Raw genomic sequence first — 15206 nt, 5'->3', positions numbered from 1 at the left:
ATCCTTGCTCCCTCTGACGCTGCGAATTTCCTTAACGTTTCCCCTATAATCTTGAAAGGCAGGGGGAACGCGTAAAGATCCAGATTCCTCCAATCCATCAGGAATGCCATCTATTGCCACTGCTCTTGGTCTGCAATAGGGGAGCAATATAGATCTATCCGCGCATTCCTGGAGGTCGCAAAATAGATCGAGATGGGGCCTGCCCCACGTCCTCCACAGCTCCTGGCATACGTCCGCGTGTAGAGTCCACTCTGAGGGAAGGACTGGATTCCTTCTGCTTAGCTTAGCAGATCCGCTCTGACATTTCTTTCTCCCTGTACGAACCTGGTGAGAAGCCTTATGTTCCTTGCCTCTGACCACAAGAGGAGCATCTCGCTGTCTGTACAGGGAGAAAGAGTGAGTCCCCCCTGTTTCCGAATGTAAAGGCCAGGGCTGTAGTGTTGTCGGAGTTGATCTGAACATATTTCCCTTTTACGAGGGGTTCGAAGGTCTTGAGAGCTAACCAAATCGCTGTTAGCTCCTTCTTGTTGATGTGCCAGGACACCTGATCCCCCCCATCCAGGTGCCTGACACTTCTCTCGACCCGAGAGTAGCTCCCCAACCTTTGTCCGAAGCGTCTGCATACAAACACTAGGTTGGGGTTCCGAACCTGCAAGGAAAGGCCTTCCTTGAACAATAGAGGGTCTAGCCACCAACGTAGATCCTCCTTTATCTCTTGCGAAATCTTGAACGCAAAGTCCAGACCTTGAGATTTCCGATCCCAGTTCCTCGTCAGGAAGAAACTGTAGGGGTCTGAGGTGACAACCTTCCTAGAGAAACGAATTGCTCCAGCGAGGAGAGTGTCCCCAACAGACTCATCCACTCCCTCGCTGTGCATACATCTTTCTCTAGAAAGATTTGCTACCTTCTCCAAACCTCGGGTTATTCCTCTCTTGGGGACGGATACGCCCGAAAAAACAAAATGAGAAGCCATCAGAAATCCCCAGATAGATACGCTCTTGACTGGGGATTAGCTGTGACTTCTCGAAATTCACTAGCAAACCCAGAGAAGCTGCTAGATCCAACGTCACTCGTAAGTCCTCCAGACATTTCTCCTTGGATTTGGCCCTGATAAGCCAATCGTCCAAGTAGAGGGAAATCCTCACTCCCTCGAGATGAAGCCACTGGGCAACGTTCTTCATCAGTCCTGTGAATACTGGGGGGCCGTGGAAAGGCCGAAGCCATAGGGCCCTGAACTGAAAAACGTTCCCTCCCCACATGAATCTGAGAAATTTGCGAGAAGAAGGATGGATCGGTACATGGAAGTAAGCGTCCTGAAGGTCCAGCGACACCATCCAGTCCCCGGACGAAGAGCTGCTAAGACTGATGACGTCATCTCCATAGCGAACTTCCTCTTCTTCACAAAGACATTCAGGGCGCTCACGTCCAGAACCGGTCTCCATCCTCCTGAGTTCTTGGGAACGGGATAGGAACAGTACGGTTTGTAGAACCCGCTGAAAGAGGGTCCTGAACCATCTCTATTGCATCTTTCTCTAACATCAGCTCTACTGCTAGAGCGAGGGCTTGATTCATTAGTGGGTCTTTGTATTTGGCCACCAGTGCCCTTGGAGTGGTGGTCAAGGGTGGTCTCGAGATAAAGGGAATGAGGTATCCCCTCTTGATGATCGCGAGGGACCAGTTGTCCGCCCCCTTTCGTGCCCAGACATCTGCAAAGTTCAGAAGTCTGGCACCCACGTTGTCTGGAGGACACACGAACTACTTCTTGGCCCTAATAGCCAGAGAAGGTCCTTCCTCTTCTAGGTGGTCTCGAACCTCTGGAGGAAAGAAGAGCGAGATGAAGGTCCTCCTCGAAAGGGTTCTTGCCTACTTGAGCCTCTTTCTTTCGTCTTCTGCTGAAACGAAGGTTTTCGGAATTCTAGCCGAGCGAGCTAGCAATATCCTGCGTCGCTTTTGCTGATAACGAGCTGGAGATATCATTAATAGTCTTCTTGGGGAAGAGTTGCGGGGGAAAGCTGTGAATACAGCAAGGAAGCTCTCTGTGCGTGAGAAACCGCCTTGGTAAGAAAAGAGCAGAAAACGGCCCTCTTCTTTACCACTCCTGCACCAAAAAAGTGAAGCAATTTCCCGGCAACCCTGGAACCGTCTCTCATGCCTTGTCCATGCAAGACAGAACTGCGTGGAGGTCTTCAGGCGAAAGAGTGTCTTGCTCTTGAGTCCTCTTAGCCAACACTCCAAGGGTCCAGTCAAGAAAGTTAAAAACTTCTAAGACTCGGAACATTCCCCCTCAGAAGGTGATCCAACTCGCTCATACCCCACGTCGTCTTCGCAGAATTCAGCGCCGAGCGACGTGCGGAATCAACCAACGAAGAGAAGTCCGAGTCTGCAGAAGAGGGGAAGAGTTAGACCCAAGGGCTCTCCTGACTCCGTACCAGAACCCCATCTTACCCGTCAGCTTGGACGGGGGAAAAGAAAAACTCTTGCCTTCTCTTCTTTTGAAAGCAACCAGTCGTCAAATTTCTTCAGAGCCTTCTTCATAGACACTTGGTAGCTTCATCTTAACGACTGAAGACTTCTTAGCCGTATTGGTCGTTGAAAATAAGGACGGAGGAGACGGAGGAGCAACGGCCGAAAGAGACTCCCCAAAATCTTGCAAGAGGAGGTCTGTAAGTCTCTTATACGAAGAAAACCGAAGCATCCTTGGGCAAATCTTCCTCCGAATCACCAACAAATTCTTCCGAAGAATGACGTCTAGAAGCTCTACTGCCCGGAGGAGAGCTAATCCTTGGAGAGCGCCTGTTCGGAGAGCGCCTACTAGGCGAGCGCCTACTGGAAGAAAAACCACTGGGAGAGCGCTTACACGGGGAGCGCCTACCAGGAGAGCGCCTACTTTGAGAGCGCCTCCCAGGAGAGAGCCTACTAGGAGAGCGCCTAGTTGGAGAGCGCCTACTAGGAGAGCGCCTACTTTGAGAGCGCCTCCCAGGAGAGAGCCTACTTGGGGAGCGCCTGCTAGGAGAGCGCCTCTACTTGGGGAGCGCCTACATAGGAGAGTGCCTACAAGTGGAGGCCCGTCTGTCGGAAACAGATTCTAACTCCACAGAAGAGCGTCTGGATAAGGGAGAGCGCCTATCAGGCTCTCTGCGCCTGCTAGGCTCTTGGCGCCTGCCATCCCTCAATACGCCTGCCAGGCTCTTGATGCCTATTGAGCTCAAAACCCCTGCCAGGCTCTTGACGCCTGCCACGGGGAGAGAAAACATCCACAGATGAATCCCTGTCAGAAGCGCGGCGCTTACAAGGCTCTGAGCGCCTATCCAATCGGGAGTGATCTAACGGAGGAGAAAACTTACGTTGCCGCCTACCAGGCTCTTGGCGCCTACTAGGGCTCTTGCGCCTACTAGGCTCTTGAGCGCCTACTAGGCTCCGAGCGTCCGTCAAAAGGAGAGTGGCCACCAGGCGAAGAACTCTTCCTTCGCTCCTGACGAAAACGAGGCTCTTGACGTCTGTCAAGCTCTTGACGCCTAAATGAAGAGGAGCGGAAATCCTGAGGAGAGAGCCTGTCTGGCTCCTTAGCCTTACATGCTCACATCTCTTGCTGGGAAGAGAGGAGAGCCTACTCGGAGAAAGATCCCGAGCTCCAGCTTGCACTTCTGACCTCCTACTAACAGGCTCAAAAGCTTTTCTAGCCAAAGGAGATTTAGCCGAAGGAACGTTCTTAGACTTCTTAACCGGAAGTGAGGCGTCCTTTCGACGATGAGAAGTCCCGGCAATAGACTCCGCTAAAGCCGCAATCTGCCGCCGGTGCAGACCCGCCAGGATCTCTTAAACTCCTCTACAGGGGACGAAGTCCGAGAGCGAACAGGAGAAGCGTAACCGGACGAAATTCTTGGTTCTCTTGCGTTCCACTTCTGGCTCTTCCGCGAAGGATTCGGGGCTGGAAGGAAGGGCGCAAGGATCCTTCCAGGGCCTCTTGAGAGGGCGAGACGACTCGAGGCGCTCCATCTACGCTGAGGAGAAGGCGACGAAGATGACGAGAAGCACTGGCGCAATAACTCCTTCTTGGTTCGATCCAAGGCAGCCTGGGAACGAGCAACAGGAACTGCCGAGGGGACGCCTGACCGGTGGGGGTTCTCCCTAACCTTCCTGCGGCTTTCGACTTTCCTCCTCCACTGGGTCTGGGAGTCTGGAAGAGGTCTAGGCCTGGAAGCGTTAGTGAGCCGGTCAGACGCACCTCCACTGCACTAGGGGCACTGCACTGATCACTTGCACTATCATCACTCTTACCTTGTCGCAAGAGCGAGCGAGGCTCTCCTTACTCCTGATCGAGGCTCTCCCAGAAGCAAACTTCCGAAAACGAATCTTCAGGTTCAAAGCTGGGCGCAGGGGCCTGAAACTGGAGAAGGAACTACTTCTACTACAGGATTCTCAGCGTCAACTTCACTCACCCCTCGATCTACTAGAACTCTTTGAAGAAGCCTTGCGCACCCTATCCTTCTCTAACTTTCTCACATAAGAAGAAAGAGCCTTCCAACCATCCTCATCAAAATTTCTCACACTCTTTTGCAAGGGTTAATAAAAGAGCATTCATTCCCTCTACAAGACGCACATACCGAGTGAGGATCTAATGCAGCTTTAGGAAGCCTAACTTTACATTCCTTCTCTGAACAAACCCTAAATAAACTAGGTTTCTTAACTTCAGAATCATCCATGATTATAGATATGTAAGAGAAATCCAAAAGAAAAATCCAAAAAACAGTCCAAAAAGCGTATGCCAAGCCAACAAACAAAGGGTACTTCACCAAAATCCAAATCGTCGGCAACGAGAACGAATTTTAACTATCGTAAGGACTGAACAACAGGTGTTGTCCAGCCGGCGACAGAAAATAATCTGACAAGAAAGGGGGACTGGTTCTTACACCCGCCTCCCAGCGGCGGGTAAGGTAGATCACCTGACCTACCTGTAGCGTGTGCCGCGAGTTTTGAATTTTCTGTCGTGACGTCAGAGACCTAAGCTAAGTATATATCTGGCAGGGAAGTTCATGTACAAAAAACTGATTTGATCCAATATCAAAACACAGTCAATCCAACCAGTTGGAAGCCAAGTATGTATACAGCACTGCACTCTCAACTTTTACTTAATTTAAAAATTTCATGCAGTGAAGTAATTTAAAAAGACCACTGAGTCAAAGTTCATTGGAATGGCTTAAAAGATTCACCTTAAAGGAGAAGGAAAACCGAAATAAGATAAAGCTGAAAATCTATTGGATTATGTACTATATACCAAACAATGCAAGGAGGACAGGAGGAGATCAAGCCTAGGATGATTCTGGTTGATTTAGAAGCATAATGAATGATAAATGACAAGAATGTGAATGCACCTGAAACACCAACCTTAGATGTCTTTTGAAAAGCTCGAGTCCTCAATGTGACTCAGTGGCCCAGCACCAAACTCCTCATGTCTACAGAAAGTTTTAGTTAGCAAAATAGGGTGACCCCTTTATGATAAATACATACTGTACCATACTATGTTAGTTCCTTGTTGGACGAGTGGATTTCGCGCTCGGCTACCAATCCAGTGGTCCGAAGTTTGATTCTTGGCTCAGCCAACGCGGAACCACAGGAATTTATTTCTGGTGGTAGAAATTCATTTCTCGATATAATGTGGTTCGGATCCCACAATAAGCTGTAGCTTCCATTGCTAGGTGACCAATTGGTTCCTAGCCACGAAAAAATATCTAATCCTTCGGGCCAGCCCTAGGAGAGCTGTTAATCAGCTCAGTGGTCTGGTTAAACTAAGATATACTTAACTTAATTTAATCAACCATACTGGGTTTATAATTTGATATAACTAGTCCCATACTTGAGTCTTCTAGTCATGAAATACCATCACCATCATCATCACAAACATTTTTCATTCAGCTTTTCACTTTATCAGGACAGAGTTCTCTCCCATGTTGGAGATTTTGAAAAGTTAAGATATATGGCTAGATTGTGGTGGGAAGACCACACAGCATTGTGAATGAGGTAGTGGTGGAGAGACAAAGTACCTAGCAGCTGGAAAATACACTGAGACCTCAAAGATTGAGGGACTAGTCTGGACATGTGATAAGAGCAGATTAGGAATTGTTAAGAAGAACCGATCAATGTGGAACTAGCAGGATATAGAACTGTAAGGAGAACTGCCAAGGAAAAAGAGTATGGATGTAGACCTAGATCTGATGAGTCCAGACAAGAGAAGATTGGAAGGAGCTGCTTTTCTAAAGAAATGATCCTCATGCTTCATCACATGTACAAACCATTTGTCTTGATATCAAATTTCTCCAGTGATTCCCCATTCAAAATAGAATCTTTTCATCAAAATCTGGTCATGAATCTTAATATTCTGTGATCACACCTTTTCAAATAAAATTCAATTTTCCTTCTCAATGTGCATTTCTATTTACCTGTAATCTAAGTATCTCTCTTCATTCATCCATGCTGCAGCTATACTTTTATCTTACTTCCCTCTCAATCTCTGCTTCAGAGTCAGTGAGTCCACCTGTCGCAACCGGGTTCTCAACTCCTCTCTTCTCCATTTGCTCTTGTAATGCATTTCATGTAAGACTCATCCTAAAATGATTACTTCTGTCCCCTGTCAAACATTGTCCTCCTTAACTTTCTTTTGGAAATCCTGGTGCTTTGCATTTGGACTGCCACGAGTAGGTGTCAGTTCTCATGATCTCAAGGGGAGACAGTATTCAGGGATGATAGCATACTCATTCCAGGCTGTGCCTATTGGATCCTTCTATTAAGTCATCCTTCAAATTAGGAGACAGCAGGCATTTGCAACTGATGTTTGCTTGGTACATCCTATTCTACATCTGGGCTAATATACTCTCAGATCCTACATTCTTTTCATCTGCATGCACAAGGTTTTGTATCTACAGTTATGACTAATAGTCCCATTGGTTATTGAGGTTCTTTGCTATCTCAAGCCCCATGAGCTCTTGATGGGCTCCTCCATTCAAGTCAGCTAATTTGTGGTTTCTTCAGCAGCTAGATATGCTCTCATAAAACTGAAATTTGTACTTAAGTAAATTGTTACTTTGTAAGTCTTATAAACTGATATTTTTTTAATGAAAATTTATTTCTTGGAAAAAAAACCATCTATAACAATTTTTGTCCTTAATCCCAGCTACACTATCTTCTTGCAACCATAATGCCCTGTCTAGGACCTGTAAAGTCCATGATAGTTTGCACTGAACGAATCAATTTTGACTTTGTAAGTCTTTTTCCATACACAAGAAAAAGTATGTGCTGACTGGACAGCTGGACTGCACAAGCAGCCTTGTGGATCCTCTGGTACTGGCAAATAAGAACCTCATTTTTCATGTAGTCTAAGATATATCTAAGGGGAATCAGCAGGGTTGGGAGGTCAAAATTCTGCGAAAGATTTTCATCATGAAACTGAGAGGAGGAAACTCCAGGTGTAAGTGAACATGGATCTCTATAGTGTGGACATAGCCTTAGCACAGCTCCTGTTGATAGTCAAAATTCTTTGTAGGAAGCTCTCCTAAAGGCAGGAAACCAGTTTCCATAGTTACCAGTTACTCAGTGGCATAGAATAAAATACCATACATCTTCAAGTTCACAGAAGGCATCAATAGAGCAAGGAAACAGAAATTTTCCTTCTCTTCCATTGCACTGCAAAATATCAATATTTGATATAAATCAATAGTACATATTGGCTAACCAGCACTCTGCTACCAATAACTAGCCTACTGCTTGTTAACAAGTAATAACAAAGTCAACCAAGCAAAAAATAAAATAGGAACAACAGTCGAAACAGAATACTTACTCCTCAAAATATTGAATGCAATATAAATATTAACTAAGTACAAGAATATATACTGTAATCAGTAACTCACCAAAATCTAGATTCATTAAAAAAAAAATGAATGGAGGACTGGAAAAACATCAAGATGACTAACTTATGCTAGTATTTTCTTATACAATCAATAACAAACTGTATTCTCAATACTTTTCCTTGATGCAATAGTGGTTTCTAATATGGCAGATTGAAGCTGAAAAACCAAAACACTCAAGCATAAAAGAGAAAGGAAATCAAATATAGAAAAATGAAAAAATAGGAATCTTTACTTAAATAAAAAGAGAACAGGTCAAGATTTCAAAGAAATAATGAAGAGTATATAAAGAAGCTCATTCTGTCAACATGCAAAGTCCAGCTGTCCAGACAAAAGCAGAAGATTGATTGAATTGCAAGAGGTTAAGGATTTCTCAAGACAATGAACATGGTCTAATGTAAACAATGGGTTTGTTGTGAAGCACATGGAACTGCAATAGAAGTACATGTACAGTAAAATAAAGTGATACTTTACTAAAAAAAATTAAACTATTAACAATTACGGTACATAAAATGTAATGATAATTTACTAAAAAAGTTAAACTATTCGGTTACATAAAATGTAAACAAAACCTCAACTACCTATCAGTCAATGGCAGAATACAAGAGAACTCAGGCTATATATCTGAAAGATTTGCATACTGAAATCATCCTTGTTATTTGAGAAAGCAATAAGTAATGATATACATAAGACTACCTAGATTTAAACATGAAAAGATTAACAAAAATATGAACAACTTCAATCAGATAACCTGCCCTGAAATGATATATGCAGAATAATGAGGATATAGTGAATGAAGTAACCATCCCATCTTAAAAAAAAAATACTGTATATTTTCTCATAAGACAACCTTTAGATTTTAACATTCACCCACAAAAATTGAGAGTTGTCTTATACTACCACTCTAATATCAACCCTTGAATTATAAGCAATGAAATAAACTGAAAATAAAGGTAATAGCACCATTTTGACCTTATATATCATACATATCGGCATACTCAAGGAATATTTTCATCACACTGAAATCAACTTTTATCTATTTTAACTGTGGTAATAACATTTAGGATAACAATATGTATTAATTTTTCATTAAAAATTCATTATATTTTTGGTGGCAAATTACACAATTTTGGATTACTTACAACTGTTTAGAACAATTGAGCCATATGAACAATAATTATAAATTATAATTATAGTACATTAGGCTAACCTCTTTTCCTTCATATCTTTATCCCATCTTCTAGTTAAAGAAGTAAAAAAAAAAAGTAAAAGAGAATAATAAAAGTACTTTTGCTAGTAACGCTCTAGTGCTCGTTGCAAAAATGCATACAGCCATAAACAACTGAACGAGAAACAACTGTTGTGGTATGAACAACCGAATCGGATAACAACTGTTTTACTCGCATTTCAAGCATTGTACGGTAGTAAATAATTACTGTATTTATGTTACAAACAATGTTAAGTAGAATAGGACTGATATATTTTTACATTACAGAACATACTGTATATCCCTATTAACAATGGAGAAAAGATGAGTAAGAAAATGTAGAGCTAAATTTAAGCTGCAAGTTGTAGCTGAAGATGAGAAAATAATGTTCAAGCTGCTAATGACTAAATTATTGTTATTTTAATGTGTATGGCAGATGGAGCAAAACTTGGGCCCCCTTGGTTATCTTTAAACAGACATTGATGCCTCAACAAAAATTCCTGTATGGTATGGCTGTCCACACTCATGAAAACCTAAACAATGCAAGTGGCACATGATCGCTATGTTTGTACTGAATAATACAATAGTACTGTAAGAAATATGTTCTGTACATACAATATTACTGGAAATAGTAAAGTAAAGAATAACATTTCAGAAGATCCATGGAAAAGATGCATATTCGTTATGTTTGTATTTTATATTACCATACTATGTGAATATTACGTACGTTAATTTTATATCTCCGTATGATGCAACCCTCTTAAATTTCCTTCAAAAGTCACGTGATATGGCCAGTGTAAATATGGTAACCAAAAGCTAGCCTATACACACATGGTTTTGTAATTTAGCAGTCTGCTTATACTAAAGATATTGGATAAAATCATGAAAATTTGCCATAATCTTTTACACCGTCTTAATTGAAGGTTGTCTTATGCAGAACTATACGGTACCCCATTTAACTGATTTCATCAATTTGGAATTGTCTGCTTTCACCACCTGAGACAAGTTATGTATAAATAAAGAGTAATATTAATAGGAACATATAATCAACAATTAACAGAAATTTAAAATGACACCATTCACAAATGAAATATTGAAGAGTTAAACAGTGTCTGGACAAAGAACAAAAGTGTGTTACATACCTGTCTATCCTCATTTATAATCCAATAGTTATTAGTAGCGCCAGGACCTTCCTTCAGCTTACTCACTGTTGTGTGGAAAACACCAATAAGCTTGTGATTCCCGTTTGACTTAAAATCTTTGCAGTTCACTTTAATGTTTCTTTCATAGTCACCGCTGCAAAATGTACGGAGCTGAACAGAAAACTCTCTCCAAACTGGTGTGTCAGTGCTTCGTGCAGTCTCCGTACGGTGAACGAGAGTGAAAGTTCCATCTTCATTTGCTTTGTAGAATTCCAGAAACGGGTTAAGTGAGCTAAACCAACTGCGATTTTCAAGTTTCTTGCCCACAAACTGCACCACCAGCTCTTCCTTACACGAGCTGAGTTCTTCTGTGATGAGGATGATTGAGCCATTGTCGCCACTGTATTCTTTATTGACTAAAGGTTTGTGTACTGTACGAGCACTTACTAACTGAGCTAAAGTGCATTCATACTCCCCAATAAAATCATGATGTGCTAAATTTGGACTGTCAGAATCAATGTCATATATTAGGAACTTTAAATGTTGCTGTTCTTCAAAGTGATAAGTAATAGGGATTTTAGTAGCAAAGTCTGGGTTCAATGTATTATCAATGCATTCAGTGCGCTTTAGTTCTGTCCATTGTGAAGCTCCAAATGGCTGATACAGGAGAACGCAAATGGGGTCACTCTTTGAGAAGACATCAGTATCTCTAAGATTCCTGCAAAATAAACAAACTTTTTACAATTCCAGTTCCATCAAATGGTAAAGTATTTAAGCAAGTTGGGAATTTTCCCAAAAACAATACTTGTACTAATATAAATAGTGCAACCATAATTACAAATCCTATAAATACAATTTAAAGAATGCTAGGTAAAATTTCTGAAAAAAAAATTCTTTTTTTATCATTTTCATAGTCATAAATCAAACATTTACATGTTACTTTCTTCAATGACCTCTGCAGTTACAAATATCTAATTTCAAATAAACAATGACTGAAACAGCCATATGTTTCATGATTACCTAGGTCTTTATCTAGGTGATATTACATTTCCGTTCTAGCCACTGATTAATCTAAGTACAAGGAGGAAGGAAACTACTTTTAATGCACTTTTTAGTTTACCAACTAATAAAAGTTTTACATTCTTTATATGATGAAAGCCTTAACAAGTTTGTTTCTGCATCTCTGATAACTGAATCAGTGTCATGAGACAACAGTTATCATTTCATCCACTCCTTTATAGTGACATATAGGATGGAGATTTTCCAGGTTATTTACAATTTCTTACATGATGGATGGGTGAGTACTGTCCAACATTCCCCAGGGTACTGGATGCAGTAGTTAGAGTTAATGTTCAAAGTATGCAGATACAAACCTCCAATTAAAAATAAAAGACCTATTTTTGTGACACAAAGGAGAACTCTACAGTGTGGTGATGGATGTTCCCTGGGAGGACTTTGAGTTGCTCCCTCATTGAACTCCACAGAATCTGCCAACTAACTAATAATGGACAACAGAAGGAAAAAGAACAAGAGGAAATTGAGGGCTGCAATGCAGTGTAGGGATCAGGGACTTCCTTTGACTTGGCTCATGAAAAGAGAAAGAAAAAAGGAAAAGAAGTGTGGGGGAGAATAATGGGCAAGGGGCACTCAGATGATTGTGATGCCTCTTGGAACTGTTTTTGAAGAGGTACTGTTTTACATGGTGGTGCAAATGTGTGCAGTAAATATAGGCAGTCCCCGGGTTACGACGGGGGTTCCGTTCTTGAGACGCGTTGTAACCCGAAAATCGTCGTAAGCCGGAACATCACCAAAAATCCTAAGAAAACCTTACTTTTAATGCTTTGGGTGCATTCAAAATTATGTAAACTGCATTCTTATTGCATTTTGCATAAAATAAACCTTCAAATATTGATTATTTTGCATTTTTGGTGTCATATTTCTTTTGCCAGATGAGCGTTGTAGGCGTCGTAACCCTGGAAATAATTTCTGATGAATATAATTGAAAAGCGCCTTAACCTCGAAACATCGTAAGCCGAACCCGTCGTAACCCGGGGACTGCCTGTATTTACCTCAGGGAACAGGCTCACCAGAAGTTTATGACTGATAGGTTGTACTGTTATTCTTAGTAATAATAAACTTTTCACTTTTCCCAAATCCAGACAAGAAGGGTTTGAGTCAAGGCATACCATGCCAATTTATAAAATGAGCCTTTAATAAGTGCTGGAAGAAACACCTGGATAAGGCTCATCCTAAACAGCTACCCTGACTAGGATTAAGCTGGGAAGAAGTTTTAACCAGCCTCTTATTTCCACTGTGAAGCTCTCCATTCTCAAAGAGCCAAGATTTAACTGGTTTTTTTATTTGTACACCCATTACTTCACAGTCTAATTTTGTGGAGGTGCCATCTCTAGACTTCTATCCAAAGTAGAACAGTCTTGTAAGTGTAATGGACTTTTCTAGTCAAACTGAACTTTTCAATCAAACTGGTCTACTAATTACAGATAGGAAAAGAAACATGCCAAGGTGAAGTTGTCTAATGAGAAGAAAAATAACTTAAAAGAATTCTCTGAATGTGTGGGTAACATGAAAGGAACACAGAATGTCATCAAGAAAATAATACCTCCAAACAAAAAATCTATTGGATCACTTGAGAATATAGACACTGATGCTTAGAATAGATTAGGTGATTTTAACCAGTATTTTGCAAACATAGGAAAGATTGCATTCAACAAATCATAAGAAAACTGAGTAAATACATTGATATTGAGCATACTTAGATAAATACTTAATTCCTTAGTTCCTGATATATCATCAAAACACAAGGATGCATTAAAACTTCTAAAAGTCCACAAGAAAAGAAGGTACATGTACTACTTGTCTTATATAACCTTGTAACACTATCTGACTGAACTGGGTAAAGGAAACATAAACCAGCTAGCTAGGTAAATCATGAATCTGGCCTGTTCAAATGATCAGCTATAGTTACAATAGTTGTAACATCAACTATTACAAATTTCATGGAATGAAAACACCACTCATTTTTAATCTTCCGCAAGGAAAAAAAGCCCTAGAGAGCAGAGGAAAAATATCCAAAACTGAGGCCATGTAAACTAATAGGATTTGCATTAAACAGTTTTTTATGAAAGCTACTTTCTTTGGTTAAGGCTTTTCAAGAAGACCAAGTTTATTGATATAGTAAATTTTTCATAAAAAAGAAACTTACAAGGAAGTCAATTTTTTAATGAAAACCTTCCAGAATGGTGGTGGGTCTGAACAAAAGAAAATTACTGCACTACAAATAGGCAAGAAACACAAAACAAACTAAGGAATACCTTAGAACTGTTAAAACAATATTATAAAGATAATTCCAAGTCTAACATATATGTATTTTGTCACTAGGAAAATCCACCTCAATTTTAATGAACTTTGGCAGACTTGACATTTCTACCCTTAAAATTTTCACTACAGCTGAAATATTAGACAATGAAATCTCCTGGCCAAGATGCACAAAAATTCATGCATACCTGCACGATACAGTTATCTCAACTAGGGATGTTGGGGATGCAGCAGATCCAGCCATGACTACAAGCAAGCCTGTACAGTATTTCTCTAGGCTATGCTAATCTACTTTCCTTGTTCTCTACTCCTGGCCCAAAAATGTATTCGTCCAAGTTATGAGTATAAAAGTAGTAAAAGATCTGTAAAAGAAAAACAATATTTAGCACTTTATATAATCAATGACAGAATGAATACAACAATGAATACACAATATAAAATTTCCTGCTATTTATCAATTAATTTAGGCTAGTGCCTCCTGGAGATTGTAATGGTTCTCGAAAATTGTTACTGTGCTATACATATTTTCAAATAAACTGGAAAGATTGCTTCGATAACTTTCATTGCTATAATATTAATAGGAAGGATAACCACCTTTTTGGCGGGTTATTTATTCCTACTGACAGAGGGACAAAGTACCGAAATTCTACATGCTCAACCTTAATCATAGTTTTCCTTTCATTAACGAGGTATTTTCCATCTGGTGAAAGGATGTCTGTTGAGGCGACTCGCCAAGGGTTATCAGCATCACTCTTAGAGGTGGATACTGGTGCCCATACTAAATTCTGATTTGAGGCTTTCTAGCCTTACCTGGAAGTTAGTAGGCTCTCTTATTATCCATTCTAATTTCAACAGGGATCTAAACAACTGATTCAGCTTCTTTTTGGGCTTGTGTTTTTTATTACCCTGTTCCCATGACCTAAGTTTTTTGGTGAGAAAATCAATCTCTGCCTGGGCAGACTGTGCAGCCTCCCTATCATCTAGTTTTAAGTAGTATAAGAAAATTTTCCATATCGTACTCAATTCCATATCCAGGGGAGACGTAAATTCCTCTTGGGAACCACGGACAGCATCTCAAATATGCTAACACTTAGTAGCAAAGTCACTCTTGATATTCTCCATGATTTCTTTCTGGAATTCTGAAAGAACAGCAAGCAGAATTTCCTTATCGGGAAGCCTGTATGAACTAAATGAACCGAGAAAGTTGCATCATCACTACCCGGTAGGACAGGAGTCCCAGATATATCACGATACCCCCTAAAAAATACAGACAATTCAGATGGGGTTGGGTGGACCCTATCAGATCCCCCTTCAAGATCTAATTGCTGCATGGGAAAGGCAATATTCTAATCTGAGGTATCTCTTGTATGTAAAGCAGAAGACTGTTCTGTAGATCTTTCAGACTCAGAAGGGAAATTTTAGTGTCTCTACCCACTTCACGTCTGGTATTAGCGACCTCTCTCCCAAGAAAAGACTCTGTTTCCATTGGATGAGTTAAAGTACAAGTTCCTAAAATCCACTGCTTTTGGAGTATGTATTGGCCAAAACATGGATTCAGATCAGAGAGGGATGGAAACACACGCTGCTAGTTATGCCAGAATGATGTAACCTCTTCCTTCCCTA

At 40.9% G+C, this 15206-nt stretch overlaps 1 protein-coding gene across 4 annotated transcripts in view; it reads right to left on the bottom strand.

Moving 5' to 3' along the window:
* LOC135200448 (copine-8-like) overlaps positions 1-15206 on the bottom strand; it is a 95143-nt gene that overhangs the window by 67319 nt on the left and 12618 nt on the right. For all 4 annotated transcript variants that reach the window (XM_064229093.1, XM_064229095.1, XM_064229096.1 and 1 more), the window contains exons 2-3: positions 13772-13945; positions 10248-10965 (exon numbers count right to left, since the gene is read on the bottom strand). In XM_064229093.1, coding sequence (XP_064085163.1) covers positions 10248-10965; positions 13772-13827 — 774 coding nt within the window. In that variant the 5' untranslated portion in view covers positions 13828-13945. The remainder of the gene's footprint in view (positions 1-10247; positions 10966-13771; positions 13946-15206) is intronic.

The sequence above is a fragment of the Macrobrachium nipponense genome, chromosome 26, assembly GCF_015104395.2.
Source record: "Macrobrachium nipponense isolate FS-2020 chromosome 26, ASM1510439v2, whole genome shotgun sequence".
NCBI classification, from domain to species: Eukaryota; Metazoa; Arthropoda; class Malacostraca; order Decapoda; family Palaemonidae; genus Macrobrachium; species Macrobrachium nipponense.
The sequence above is the reverse complement of the archived record's forward strand: the minus strand, read 5'-3'. Positions and strand labels throughout refer to the sequence as shown.